This window comes from Falco peregrinus, chromosome Z (genome assembly GCF_023634155.1).
Source record: "Falco peregrinus isolate bFalPer1 chromosome Z, bFalPer1.pri, whole genome shotgun sequence".
Lineage (NCBI taxonomy): Eukaryota > Metazoa > Chordata > Aves > Falconiformes > Falconidae > Falco > Falco peregrinus.
The window spans coordinates 82,316,929-82,332,604 of record NC_073739.1 but is presented as its reverse complement, the minus strand read 5'-3'; the positions used below and the strand labels follow the sequence as shown (position 1 = coordinate 82,332,604).

Below are 15,676 nucleotides of genomic sequence, written 5' to 3'. Positions count from 1 at the left end.
AGGACTGATGGGCAGTGCAGCCCCACAGTCAATTTAAATTGGGGTGCAGCTCAGCTGTTCCCAGCTCGGAGGGCTCCTAGTGCCTCTGCGCCACAGCTCCTGTCCCCGTCCCCTCCCTCCTATCAGTGGGAAAATATTGCCTTTTTTTTTTGCTCTCCATTAAAACCCCTGATCTTGGGTTAAACCCCTTTCTGTGCTCCATTAAAACCCCCCTCATTTCACCATCAGCCCCCAAGGAGGCGATGCACGGGTGCTCCCTCACCCCCGCCATGTCCCTGCGTTGTGGAAAGGCTGCGAAGGGCCCGACGGCTCCTACAGCCACCGCTCCACTTGGGAAAAGCGGCAAGTTTAAAGCACGCAGCTTGATATTTAATCTCAGGCTCTCCAATAACTCACAGACCCGCATGGAACCTGTCTGCCAGCAGCTCCCGTAACCTCGATGGCAAAGCCAGGCGAGCTGCATTACTCCGGGCAGACGGCAATGCTTTGGCCAGTCTCACGGGTGACGGCGCGGCCAGCTCTAATTGATGCCCAGCTCTTCCCTTCACCTGCCGGCACGGGCAGGGTGCCAGCCCGCTCCCCTGGCTCCCTCTCCTGCTCGCTGCCGACACTTGCATGGGTTACATTTGGCCCTGGATGACTAGGCAAAATAATCGAAAAATTAGAATAAACCCATAAAATTATTCAAAATAACAGAGCAATAAATATTAAAATAAAAATTTAAAAAATACAATAATAAATACTCTGTTACAGAATTACAGAGCACCTTCAGAAGCACAACTGGGGGCAAATGAGAGGGAAGGCATCTCCTTCCCGCTCCTTCTTTTCCCCATGCTTGAGAGCAGGAGGATGCAGGCAGCTAGGGATGCTCCTCACAGCCACCATGGGGCTGCGTTCCCTTTACCCCTGCAAGCCTGTATATATACCACGTAAATCTGTGTGTGCATGAATTTAGAATTGCCTTTGAATTCCTGGGCACATAGAAAATAAATTCCATCTGCAAAGCTGTATTTAGCAGGCAGCTTTCACCGGTGAGCCCCACAGCAGTATATGAAACCAGGACAGTGCTGTCAACATCAGCACAGAAATGTAAGGAAAAAGGTTTCCAAGCTCTGAAAGTTTCTGCAAACCCCCAAATGAAGGGGTTTACACAAGGGCAGCATCATTTGCCACCTCTGCCTGCGCTGGGCTCCTGCGGGGCTGCCAGAGCCCATTGCACGCATCAGCTCTGAGGTTCACCACCCAGATGTCCCTCATCCCTGCAGAAGAGCTGTGGGGAGCAGCTCAAGCCAAGGAGGCTTTCCCCATTGAATTACCACCTCACCTTGGGAAGAGCCCATCAAACCCTTCTGGAAGAGAAACCCAAGGCAGCAACGCTGGGCTCATGCATAGGTCGAGGAGATGGATGCGGCGTGGCTCCATGGAGCCGAGCATGCAAACCCTCACCGCTGCGGCACTCGAGATGCGCACCTTTATGGCTTTAGGGTTTGCCCCAGGGACCTTGGGACTCTTTTTTTCCCCCCTCCTGTCTTTCATGAAGCAACCTCTCTGATATCTCCTAGGCAATGTCTTTTCTGAGACAAGCGGTACTACTGCGCCTTCTGTGCACAAACCGGACCATCTATAATTCAATTAAATTAAAAACAGCCACGGAAAGAGGGACGATGGGTTTTGTGGTCAATGCTGGACATGGCGTACAGGTCAGATGCTCTCCAGCTGTACTCAGATCCTCCTGCCACCGTCAAACCACAAACTGTTCCTCACCAAAGACCTAGACCTTAATCACGTTAAGGGGGGAAAACGTCTGCCTTTCAGCATTAATCATGTATATTACTTCCACAGCCCAATTCCCACAGTATCCCCCCGGTGTCTTTATCCTCACAACGCCTATGATGCAGAAAGGGTGGCTATCACTGGGAGGTTACGTTGTTTGCTCAAATAAGAGGAAGCCTACGGGAAAGGAATGATTTCAGCTCATTCCTCCCAGATCCTCATGCTCAGCATGGTAAACCCTTCCCATTGCACCCTGATTTACTGAAAGGAATCAAACAATTCCCCAGTACCTAATGCCACATCATCTACATCCCAAGATGGGATTCAAGCTAGATTTTCCTCCTCCATCCTCTGCCTGGGTCAACAACAACAGATTTTTGGCCACCGCCCTGGCTGAGCCCCTCCAGAAGTAGTCACACCAACTACCTTAAACCCAGTTGAGTCCACTGAAATCGAAGTGCAACCTCTGCCAAAACCCATGGGGTTCGACTCAAGTTTCTACCAGAGCAAAGCACAGCACCGAACCAAGGGCAGGACATTTCTGGGGCATTAAGAGATTAAACTAAGATGATGAAGAAATCCCGCATAGGTATGCATTAGGGTGTGCAACAGGGTATACAACAGAGTATGCACTAGGGAATGCAACAGGGTGTGCAGTAGGGTATATCAAAGAGTATACATTAGGATATACCATAGGGTATGCGATAGAGAATGCATTAAGATATACCATAGGGTACACATTAAGGTATGCATTAGGGAATGCAGTAGGGTATGCAGAAGCTATACATTAGGGTATACCCATAGGGTACGCAATAAGGAATGCAGCAGGGTAGAGCACAGGGTATGCATTATTTTATGCATCAGGGTATGCCATAGGGTATACAGCAGAAATAGCCCTTCTCCACTGGCACCAAGGCATTTCCAACGACAGGGACGTACCAGGCGCTGGCTCTGGCTGCACGCCAGCGTGTGCTCTGCAGCAGGCTCTGCAGCTCTGTGTCAAGATGTTAGTTTCACGGTGGTGTGCGGTTGTTTTTTTTTTTTATTAAAAGAAGGTATCAGCCTTCTGTTTGATGTGCTGTTGGCCATGGTTGCTAAGGGGAGCAGTGTACAATTACAGTCCCAGTGATGTCCACTCTAATAATACACTTGGCTCTGCATAGCTCAGATGCAGACACAGCTCTGCTATAAAGAGCACGGCCATTTCAACAGAGGAATACTCCAACTTATGTTACACGTAAAGGGTTTGTGGCACGTTGCTTAACACTCCCCCACTGAAAAAAAAACCAACCAAACCACCACAGCCTGGATACGCCAGTGAGTGAAAACTATGACAAGCAAAAACCTCTCACAGCACGCTTACTTTCAATTTATTAATTAAGAAGGTATTTCTAAAAGGGGTGAAGAAACCATACATGTGTCCATCAAGATGTTCTTGCATGGTCCTGTCTGCCCAAGGTCCCTGGGCCCAGTTCAGTCAGGTCCATCCCAAGGGCTCACACAACTCAAAATCGCTCCTTGAACAAACACCGAACCAAACTCCATGAGCAGAAAACCAAACCCAAATTAATCCCCCTGAGTGCTGAGACCCTGCAAGAATCTGCCAGAGCTTTTCCAGCTGCCCACCCCATGACACCCCTTTCCACATCTCCCTTCAGCATCCCAGAAGATTTGCGGCACCCAAATTCAAGATTCAGCCAAGATTTGGGACCAAAATACAGAGCGAGGGATAAATTCAAACCAGAGTTTTGCAACAGATCCACTTAGAGCCTGAAATGGTGCAACACTGGCCAGTGGGATGCTCCTTCGATGACCTGCTGGCAGGGAGGGGGATGATGTGACAGCATTCCCGTGCTGCAGTGCTGGCATCTGTTTTGGGACCAAAACAAGTCTCCTGAGATAAGCTGTGAATGTGTGCAGCCCCTGAGCACAAGCACCTTGTCAGCAGCTGAAAATACAAGAGGAGCCAGGTTAAAAAGGTAGTTTACTCTGTTTATTGCCTGTTCTGTGGGAAAACCCATTGCTGCTTGTTTTAAGGTCTGGTGGGGTATAGGGATGCTGGTAGGGTGGCTCAATGGGTTAATGCATTCATTTGTGAGATCCTCTGGTGGGGCTGACCTGTTGCCATCACAGTCCCGAGAGAAAGGGACAAACAAGCCCCTACAAAACAGGAGCATCTGCCGGGAGCAGATGCGGGGGCACGCGGTCCAGCCCCAGGCGCCAGCAGCACAGGGGGGATCACGTTGATCCTGATTTATCACACCCCGGCAGAGTAATTCCCCAGCTCGCCAGTGCCTGGTGAGCCGAGCTCCTTATGTCCGGGGATCAGATTAGTCTGAAAGGTGCTAGAGAGACATAAATCCAGCTCTGGAGCAAGTGTTTTTTTAAAGTATTTTTTTTTTTTAATTAACGGTGAAGTATCTAGAAATGGTTGATGAAAAATATCTGATGGTGGAGGGGCCACTACTGGAGCTGTGTAATGTTATACCATCAACCTTATGTCAACATCATATTGATACGGACATATCAACATTGTATCACCAACCATATATCCATGTATCATACTGATAAATTAATATATCCATAGGATATCCATATCACTCCATAACATCCACATATTATCCAATATACCATATTGGTATTGATAATATATCATTTATCAGTATCATAAATCCCCTTATTTGCCCCATCAAGGCAGCTGTGGTGAGTCTTTTGTGCTTCATACCTGGGTTTGTCTCCAGCCAGGGCTGTCAAGCCTGAACACATCACAAAAATTTCCAGTTTAGGGCTTGACCAAAGTATTTAATGAATCAGTGTGAATGCATCCAACTATTTTGCTTGGGAAAACTAACCGTGCTTGCAGAAAGTCAAAATCCTTTACTATCAGAAAGGAAATGTTAAATTATTAATTTCACACAGCACTTTTCTTTTGACCTGTAGTGATCTGTCACCTTTTGCCCCACCAAGACATTTTAAAAAGATGTGCGGTTTGGGGCTGAGCAAATCCCTTCTGCATATTTTACTATGCTCCAGCACATGAACTCAGTCACCCGCACACCCTGCTCACTCTTTGCATTTCATTTCTTCCCAGCTGTCCACAGCACAGACATCATGCTCCCATCACACCAAGACTGGCTACATGTTCCTGGGAAGCACTTTGGGACTCTCTGGAGATGTAAGATATATTATTTATCCTACACTCCTGCTATGAAGAGCTGAATATGAAGCCAGTTATTATTGCACATGATGCTATCGTATAAATCAGCCTACTGGGTCTGTTAATAGGGTTGGAAGTGCTGGGGCAAGGGAAGAAAGCACGTTGCAAGAGTCCTCCCTAACCCAGGAGGACTGCCATCATCCCCAGTTTTTGGATAGAACTCTGCTGCTCCCTGGTCATTGCTCCTGGACTTTTGGATTTACTCAGCAACACTCAGCCGGAGGAAGATACAAGCGTGACCTGGCATGGGAAGAAGAGTGAGATGCACGAAGGGTTTAGAGCCCCCTCCAGCCCCTTTGCTGCTAAATCTGGGATTGACCTGACCACAATTCATCTCCTCCTGCTTTATAATTGCTTTGGAAATAAACTGATCAGGAAAAAACCCACTGCCTGGTACCTGCAATGGGCAGGCATGTGCTGCCCAAGGGCTTTGAAGGAGCAGGCACAGGGAGAGATACTGGGTTTGATATGTGCCCAGAGCACTGAGAGAAGCAAAACTATACCAGTGATTTTGCAGAATTATCTTAGATATTAATTTTGATTTTAAAATATTAATTTTGATATTAAGATTTAATCTCAAATATTGATTTCCGTTATTTTATTTTGCTCCTTATTTCCCTGCTTGCTGTCTTGCCCATAAGCCAACCCAGCCCACACAAGGTACAGGCAGCCAGGCACAGCAAGGGACAATCTCCAACATGAGCAAGAAGATGTATCAAAAAGTGGAGCGATGCTGGGCACCGAACGTGTGCTGAGAACGAAGAGATGGAACGAGAGGTTTGTGCATGCCACAGACAACACATATGTGTGTGGGAACTGCCAAACGGAAATGCATATTAAATTAAGGATGGAAATTCACAGTTTCAGCCCACGTCCTGTGTCCAGACAGGCAGAAAGCTGGAAGGCCACGTAACACCCTCCCAGAAGGCAACCCTGCCTCTGATGGCAGCATTACAGCAAAGCACACTCCCCCCAGCAGACTGCGGGCAGTTGAGGACACACCTATTTCCTCATCATCCACCATCATCATTATGGACCAGTTATCAGAGACACCGCTTTCTTCTCCAACTTTGCTGTCACTGATGGTTTTGGAGCTGAACAATCAACCAGTGCTGCACATATCAATAAACATGTCACCCAGAATAATTTGCAAATACACAAATTATTTCAGAATTTCAGGTTGCAATCAGAAACTAGGAGCGAGTGCTTCAGGTGACGCAACCAACAGCCTACTTAGGGACCACGACTCAACTTGCTACCTCTGGTTGCTGAGATTGACTTTAGCCAAAAAGAGTGGCAAACACCCTCCAAGGTGACTTCTCTTCATGCCATGGGGATGCTGCCACAAGCAATCCACTCATTTCGCACGTAGGAGCTGGTGTGAGATACCGTAATTCCAGTACAGCTCATGAAATGGGAACGATGAGCCATCTGACAATGCCCTCAGCGCCATGTTATCTATAGCAACCACGAAAGATGTGCACAGACAAAACCGCAGGTACGCTTCTGTTCTCCCATCATCTGGGTTCAACAGGAATTTGGTAACAGCTCAGCTCCTGTCCAAGTGTACAGTAAGAGCAGGTGGGGTGAAGCTGCAGGCATCTAACCAACTAATTCTATTTCATTACCTGCAACATGTTGAGGAGCAGACTCCGGAATTTAGTTCCTTCCACCATGAAAAGGGCCATTTTGTCACAGAGCTTGGCTGCCGTAGAAGCAAAGCTGCGGTCTGTCACTGCTTTCTGGTAGATGGTCTTTACTATCTCCCCCAGCATCTCCTCAGAGTTGGTAGAGTTCTGGGCCTCCTCCATGAACGTGGTGAGCTTGGAGTCAACGTCGCTGCTGTTATTCCTCATGCTGTTGAGGATTTCAATTAATTTGTCCATTTTGTTTTTTTCAGGATTGGTGGTTTCCACCGTGACTTCGTCCTGGTCCGTGAAAAGGGAAAGACAAGGCGTCTGTTACACAAGGAAAAAACAGATATATCAGCCCTTGTCCTTCCACAAACAGCAAAGGGGGAAGGGGACTGGGGAGACATATAAACAGAGAGAAAAATCAAAGCATCAGCGGTCTCATCTCAGCACTGAAACCCACAAGTGAACAATTCCTACTCCAGAAATGTTCTTTCTCCATTTCCCACAGTACTCAATCCCAGAGCCCTCCCCCTTGGCTCAGTGAGAAGGTATGTTCAAGGGTCCTGAGCCAGGGTGCCAAGGTCTGACCACCTCCGACAGCCCCTTTGCTGCTAAATCTGGGATTGACCTGACCACAATTCATCTCCTCCTGCTTTATAATTGCTTTGGAAATAAACTGATCAGGAAAAAACTGGGACTGGTTTCTGGGGGTGGCTGCAACATGGTGACAATGGGCATTTTTTGCCTCTATTTTGAAAGTGCACTGATATTTGCAAAATGCTCAGCTAACAATCCTACAGGAATATCTACTTTTTAATATATCTAATGCTCTAAATTGAGACCAAAGACACCACATAACCCCAGCATTAGAAAAAGTCTTAACTTTTCCAGTTCTCAGTTTTCCTTTACACTTCCTTCTTTGCACTTTTCACTTCACATCATCACCACAGAATTTACAGCTTCTTTTCAACATTTAACTCTGCATTTGCCCCTTCTCCCCAGTGTAAGGCATGCAACCTCCTTGCTCTGGTCTGCTCCCTTCTCCTCCAGTTCAATCTTAAGCCATGCTATACAATTCAAACCTGCAGTTTTTCAGACAACCCCAACACCAAGCAGCAGCTGGAGTTGTCAAAAACGCCCATCAGGAGGCCAGTTGTGTTGACAACACGCACCCAAAAGTGGGTGTTACGTGATGCGTTTCTTATAAAAGTATAAATTTGCAGGGAGAGCATTAAAATGAATACTCCGAAAGTCTCGGCTATACTCCCATTGCTTTAAAGAACATAAAAATAACCAACAAAATCTCTTCCTCCCCCTCATGCCACATACATAAATAGTAAATGCACATGCATCCAAAAGGTATACATTTCCAACATGCACTCCCATGGAATTGTATATGTTCAGGTTATTTTTGCTACGCGTTTTGGCAATCTTATTGGAGATAGCCCCATGGATGCATTTTCCAGTCTGACAAAAGAATCTTAAGAGAAAGAATCTGAGTTTCACAGGGAGCAAATGGAGATATCATCTCCAAATTCCTCAGAAATCTGAGGCTGAATATTGTTTCCAAAAAGGATTTCTCCTCCGTCACTTGCATGCAATAGTTTTGTTATTGTTGGGTTGTTGGAAGGAAGGGGGAAAGATAAGGGAGTTTCAATTCATTGCAGAGATAAATGGATATTAACTTTTAAGTAGCTGACTCCAACTATTCAGCACTCAAAAGCTGAAGCTTGGGATTTAGGTCTGTAATTGCAGAGACACAAAAGATTGCCTTTTTTATCCCTCTTTGCAAAGCGGATGAGCTCTGCAGAGCAGGAGGCAGTCAGTTGGGATCAACTGTCAGGGAAGGAGCACCCACATTGCAGCTCACGTGTGCACCAGCCTTCCCCAAAGGTCTTTGTGTGGGTAGGGGGAGAGGTCCAGTCCTTCTTGGAGAACTCAAGCTAGCAGCAGCCTCAGCCAAGAAGTCAAGCCAAGGGCACTAGCACTGTGTCAATAAAAGGCCTCCTGAAGAAGCATGAAGACACTTCAAGAGAAGTGTTGACACTGGGAGATTAAGATAAGTTGGGTGCATTCGTGGAAAGGTCCCTTGAGCCCACCCCACCCTCTGTATGGAGAACGGCCAACAGCCAGACTCCTGGAAAAAGGGAAACTCGATGTTTCCCTAGGAAATAATACCTTTTCTTTTAGTCTCCTCCTCAGCCTGTCTTTGGAAGACTGAAGCAAATTGATCTTGGGTCTTTCCCCAATGCGCTCTTGAATACTGTCTTTCCGCTTGGTCTCCGACTCCTGGCTGTACGGCTGAGACTGCTTCTCCACAGCCTCCGGGCCTCGGTGCGTCTCCACGGGGATATGCACCGTGCCAATGGAGGTGTCTTCGATTTTCAAATTCTCAGTCTCTTTGGCGTTTCTGTGCGTTTCTTTGTCATTAGGCGAGTGCTTCTGGTTGTGGTGCCATCTCCGGTTCTGGCTGTAGCCGTGGTGGCCTGTCCTGCCTGAGGAGTGAGGGGCCTGGCCTCCTTGGTAGAGTTTCTGGTGGTCCCTGTTGTGTTTGGTGCCACCTTGCTGATGATCTGCGTGCTGCTGAGACTTGTTCCCACCAGGAAGTCTCTGCTGTCGCCTGGAAAGTCAAAGGAAGTCATTAGTTCACCCTTTTCTGCACGGTCAACGCATCTGTCCCAACAAAGAGCCTGGCCCTTGGTGGGTGGTCTCTGTGGGTCTCCCTACCACAGATGGGGAGCCACTTTCCTGGCATCCAACGTAACCTAGTACCAACTCATGCCTCTAAATCTCTTTCAAAACCAGGCATATTTCAGCTGTTAAGTTTTCATGAACAGTTAGATAACATGACCTTGGTTCCCAAGAAAACCTCTCCCAGCTTTCTGTAGTTTCTGTGTTGCTTCTGCACTAAACCAGGGAAGACCCGGTTAGTCCCAGCTGAGCAATGGGAAGTCAGGCAGGCAGTAAATATCAGGAGATATTTTTTCTGAAGATCTAAGAAGGTCCTGATACACCTGGCCTACAGCATTGCTTGCTCCTCTTGCCTGCCACCTCTGCTGTACCAACACACATTGGTTTGCGGCAAACCATTTTAGATGTAACAGGAATTTCTAAGTAGACAAAAAAAAAAAAAAAAAAAAAAGAGCAAAAAACCAAATTACCAAATAAAAGAGGTGTCCACAACAGTGCTTTTCTTTGGTCCTTCCTTCATCATTGCTACACTAGGACAGGATGCACATGTAGATGAAGTAGCTGAGGATCACACTTGGCTCCAGCAGGATGGGGAGCCAGTACCATTACCTCCAGATAGGAGGCTATGTGAATACAGCTCCAAATTGATAACATGGAAATTCAACAGCCACAAGGAGGAGGAATTCCTGCAAATTGTTTGCTCAAGAGACTACAACAGCTCAGAAGGGGTGAGCAAGACCCTGTGTGCTATCCCTAACCAGTAGACAAGATGGCAGGTCACCAGAAAACCAACGGATGAATGGAAGAAACGTTTTGGCAGCCTCGGATATTTCTGATTTCCACACAGGCTGCAGCATGACTGTCCCAAGCAGAGAAGGCAGAGCTGGAACATCATCAAGGATGCAATTAAGATGGAGATGGCCCTGGCATGGGCTGCCTTCACTCAGGACAGCACAGGGTTAGCCCTAAGCATGGCAGCAGCTCCCTGCCTGCCCGCTGCCTTTTTAACGCTCGGTATTGGCTCAGAGAGCATGTGGGATGCTTTAATCCTCGGCTCCCTACAGAGCTGCTGGGAGCAGCGCTGGAGGCTCACATAGGACATCTCCCCAGCATCGTCCCTTGAAACAGGGAAAGAACCATGAGGGCTGTGGTGACCACACCAGTCTGCACCCGTACTGGTTTTCTACTCCTTATAGTCCCCCTGCTCAGCCTCAGCCTTTACCTCAAACCCCTGCCTCTGTTCAGATGAACAGCAGTGTTTATTTTAAACCCGTTGCATAGCAGTTAATTTTATTTTCATCATCAGCACTGCTCAGCTAAGGGCGCTCGGATGAAGGAAGCGGCCATTCACAAATACATTTCAATGGTCAGAGGCTAAACAGTCTCCAACTCTGCCTGCCAAAGCCATCTGCCCATCAAATCTGTATTCCTTGGCACCCCCAGGAGTTAAAACCTATTTTCTGAGGCCAACTGGCTCTTAACCATAAAGAGCAAGGGCTGGTGTTTGGAGAATTCAGGACGAAGAGGCTTGTTCATGGTGGTTGTGGAAGGAACTTGTGTTTAGTCTCAGACCACCAGATCCAGTTTTCTGAGATATTCAACATAGGTTGGTTTGGCTTTTTTTTTTTTTTTTTTTTTTTCCCTTTTTCCCCCCAAGCTGAATGGCAGGGAATTAAAAAAAAAAAAAAAAAGGAGATGGGGGAAGCTTTCCTGTTTGCTGGAGCTTACAAGCATTTTATGAGTACAGATTCTCCACATCAAGTTTTCCTGGCATTTCTTTGTTTCCTCTCAGTAATGCAATCACATAAACCGCTTTGTAAAGAGCAACGCTTATTAAAAGGGGAATGTCAAAATAAAAGCTAGTTAAAACCCTTATCTAGTAATAAGCCCTCACATGCTTAAGTGTGCAAGAGTTTTGCTGATACAATTCCGCTTTTGCTTTCCGCGGTTTTGCTCTTCTCTCCTCTCAAACATCTGAATTTAACTGTTTGGGTGCACTTCCAGCCTTGGGTTATAAGCCAGACAGGCTGCTACTGTATTAAGTTACAAATATTGCAAAGAAATTATAAAGTTGCATACAGACGCAGCTTTAATTTAAGCTAAATGCCTGGAAATGAGCTGGGAACCAACCTCTGCTGTAAATTCCTGCAAGAAATGAGTGCGGGGACTTTTTTTTCCTAAAGACATAATGATATTATAAACCAAACCATTTCTGTTTAAAGGCTCCAAAAGAAAAAAAGGTTTAAGATTTAAAAAAAAAAAACAAAAACCAAAACAAAAACCAAAACAAACCCCAAACAGTTAAGCCAATGTGGAATGTGCAAGATTGTTCAGTTTGGGGCTTTTGCAATAGGACAAGAAGAGGAGAGGCAGCTCCGTCCCTGTACAGGACGGCTAAAAGGCAATATCCCCACAGCAAGGGGCAGAGCAAACACAAACCGAATCTCTGCAGTCACTGACCACAGGATGGAAAACACCAGAGTTAAACAAGTTAGGGGAAAAAAAATTGCAAGAAATAAAAAGGCAAAGGAAGGAGAAGGCAAACAAGAAGCAACGTCTGTGACTTGGCAGCAGGCAGGGGTCTAAACAACCATCCAGCATTCAGGCAAAGACTCGTTGTGTGCTTTTATCTTCCCAACACCCCAGCGAAGAAGAAAAGCCAAGAAGAAATAGGACTCTGCAGCAAAGAAGAGCCAAAGCAGGGAGAATGGGGCTCAGATCTTAAAACTTTTTTGACCACACAGCATTGCAAAGCCTGGGAGGTTGGGATGACCCATCCTGGCTCTCAGGTGTGACCAAGGTGCTGGGGACATAGAAAACCCCAGGAAGGGTCAAGATGGTGACCAGGACAAGCCACCACACGCACCCACCATGGGTTGACTTGATGGCAACAACCTTGCGCTTGCCCACAGGCAGGAGTGTAGGTGCCAAGATGGTACCTTGTGGTGACCCACCAAGCTTAGGGAACCAGATCGTGCAGGAGCCCAAAGGCACTTCCCAACCCAGGCTTTTGGGTTTGCAATGCCGAAGGGAGGAGCAGCTGAAGTTTGAATCACATAGCAACATCTCGAAGAAAAGCAAGAATTTACCCCAGAAAAATGCTGTAGCTACTGGGAAATCCTTCTTCTGTCCCTCTCTACTCATCCTTTGCTGCAAGTACACAGTACCTGGTGGGGGACACTACTTAAGCTACATGAAAAAGTATCTACGTAGCACAATGGTCTCCTGCCTCTTGACTCCATTTAACATTAAATAACTACTTGCACTTCAAAGGCCAAATTCTGATTCGGCTCAAAACTCCTCCTGACTTCAGCAGGACTGAAGATTTGGCCACCGGTCAACGTGGAAACTAAGGAGACATTCAGAGTCCCAAAGAAACTGCTGAAGTACTAAAAACCAAGGGGAGACAGTCAGGATTGCCAAGCTGGAAATAGGATGGTATTGCTTCTACTATCGTTTCTCCACCGATTTTTTTATTCAATTAACTAAATGAGGTACCTTTCAACAGAATTTAGATCTGACAAATGTCTGCTCTGTCAGAGGAGCCTACGCAAACAAATCTAAGGCTTCAGCTGTCTCTGTGATTACCAGCCTACATGCTCAGAAATACAGGATTCCTGCAAGTTTTTACTACATCGTTTGCTCCCAAGGAAAGGGGCTGGAAGGCACAAGGCTGGGAAAAATAACTCCAGACACGTGGACAGCTGTGGTCTAAACCACAGTTGCTCTGTCCCGTCAGCCCTGCTCATATCCCCCCGCCCGAGTGAGACAAGTCCTCTGAAAGCCCCCACCATGTCTGGCATGTGGAGACCGGAGGACAACATGGGGTTACATTCTCCTGGTGGCTGCACAGAGATTTGGTTAGGTAATTCTTACACATACTGAGATGTAAGGAGCTACATCTCCAAGAGCACTTGAGACATTTACCCCGCAGTGCTGAGCACCCTGTACAGCCAAATGGACCGAGATCCTGTCCGTGGGCTTGGGAACTGGGTGCTCTGGACATGCTGGCTCTTGCCTTTGAAGAACCTGCCTGGACACCACACTTGCCCTCAATCCCAGGCAACTCTCCCGTGGGACAAACCCTACCAGGCATGCTAAGGTCCTCACAGGAGAAGGATGTTTGTCCTGCTTTTGCGCACAGCCTGATACCTGGTGGGCATGGCCATGGCCACCCAGTGTTTAACAACTAGTACAGACTTGCAGGCACCCAAGCAGGAGGCTGGGAATCAAGAGCAGTGCTGTGGCCAAGGTCAAACCTTCTGTGTCCCCTTCACCCTTCTGGTGCTTGAATGAAAATGTTCCTCACTGCATTTTGCAGATGGAAAGTTTCTCTCCACCCTTTCTCCTGCCCATGCCCAGGCAGGATCTCATCTCCATGTCAGCATCAGGCCCAGGAATATGATGCTAAGCCCTGGGAGTATCTCATGATCAGCTTGGCTATTAACATGCCTGCAATTAATTGGCAATTGCCATTACAAGGGATAGATTAAGATCTGCTGCAGAAGCGGACTCTGTGGGACCTTCCATTCCCATCAGGTCCCCAGATCCCCCTTACCCGTGACAACCCTGAAAGCTGGAGGAGCAGAGTGCTCCCAAGGCACGCAGCAGCTGTACATATGAAGGGAGGACCGGAGGGGCTAGGTCCATGGGATGAAGGGCCATCTCTCTCCACCTTCTTTTTGAAAATTACACAGTAATTTTCCATTGAGGGAGGGAAATTTAAAAAACCCACCCTCTTAGTGTCACCACTGAAAGAGTTAAATTCACAGAGATGGATAGCAACCAGGCTTTTCCCAGCTGTACTAGCTAGCTGCCCAGGATACCCATCCTGAAATGGGAAAGGGCAGAAAGAAGCAAAGTCCTCTGGAACATCCCCTGAACAAACCAATTTCTCCAGGCCCAGCGTTGTTGAACTAAGCATATTCCAGCAAAACCAGCTGCTTCACCTTGGGTAGTGCAGCTCCACAAACAACTGGACTGGCACCCCTGAGCAGGCACCGCTGGAAGGGTTTGGGCATGGCAGCAAGTGCTGCTGCAGTCAAAACCACTCGGCATCACTGGCTTTGGGCACCTAAGGGACACTGTGGTCCGAACTGTGGTGCCTGAAGGATCCCAGTTAGGAGCTGGTGGAATTTTGTAATGTTTAAAACTGGTCCTGGAGGTCTGGGGAATACTGCTATTAATATAATGAAGAGAAAGGTCTGAATTTCTATCCTAGGGGCCTGACTTTCTCCTGAAGTCTTCATCAAGCATACGTCCATCAAAGGCACCTTGATGTTTTACATGCCTGTACAATGATAAGTCAGCATTACTTTGCTGCAAGGCAGCATCATGGTCCAGCCACGGCTGTTTTCTATCCTCGCTACAATTGAGTGGGAAACACTCAAATAAGCTTGACTGTTCCACACAAATTAATCAAAAACCTCAAAACCCCACAGAAAGCAACAACCACCAGCTCGAAGGATGAAGAACACAAGACTTCTGTGTGTTTTCCCTTTGGCTTTCTCTCTCAAACTGGTTTCGCTTGGCTCCAGTTTCGTTTTTGTTTGCATTTTTCTCAGATGAGAAGGGAACAAGATGTCATGTTCACTCCTGAAAACAAAAATGAAATTATTCACACTCCTTTTATGCCTTTCTGTCAGTAAGGTTAAAGTCTATTCCGATCACTAGATCCAGCCTACATGTCTGGCTAGACACAGCATTTGGGAAGCGTAGAAAATCTACCTGTCAAAATGGTGGTGATCAAGTTTTTAAGCCATCTTTGTACAGTTGAGATGTAACACGTGCTTTAGGTCTTACACGTATGCATCTTTGAAAACATACAATGACCTCCAGAAGACAAGCAGAGCCCAACAAAAACAATGCTATGAGGGCAGAGAGGTTTTTGATGAGGCTCACAGCCTCTGGCTGCTGGGAAACGCATTATGAAACCTTTGGATGAGCTGCCTACATGGGCACAACTCCTCTTGTTACCACCTTGGTCTTGGGGTGTAGCCACTGCTGACAACCCTCCCTTGGGCCTGGACAACATATCTGCCTTTGTTTGATTGTGTTTGGCCTTTACAACATAATTAGACTCACTACAAATTAACAGGGTAACACTGACTTTTACGCTGAGGGTGGTGAGGCACTGGCACAGCGGCCCAGAGAGGTGCCCGATGGCCCATCCCTGGGAACATCCAGGGCCAGGCTGGACGGGCTCTGAGCAACCTGATCCAGCTGAAGGTGTCCCTGCCCATGGCAGGGGGCTGGGCTGGAGGGACTTTGAAGGTCCCTTCCCACACAAACCGTTCCATGAGTCTATGACTGAAGGGCCTTACAAGGGCATGCAAGCTGCTCATGCAATAAAGCATCCAAA

At 47.1% G+C, this 15,676-nt stretch overlaps 1 protein-coding gene across 5 annotated transcripts in view; it reads right to left on the bottom strand.

Annotated features, from left to right (window-relative positions):
- CTIF (cap binding complex dependent translation initiation factor) overlaps positions 1-15,676 on the bottom strand; it is a 141,254-nt gene that overhangs the window by 29,784 nt on the left and 95,794 nt on the right. For 3 of the 5 annotated variants that reach the window (XM_055791291.1, XM_055791293.1, XM_055791295.1), the window contains 2 exons: positions 8,803-9,244; positions 6,619-6,948 (listed from right to left, as the gene is read on the bottom strand). In XM_055791291.1, coding sequence (XP_055647266.1) covers positions 6,619-6,948; positions 8,803-9,244 — 772 coding nt within the window. The remainder of the gene's footprint in view (positions 1-6,618; positions 6,949-8,802; positions 9,245-15,676) is intronic. The other 2 variants (XM_055791292.1, XM_055791294.1) reach the window with 1 other exon arrangement.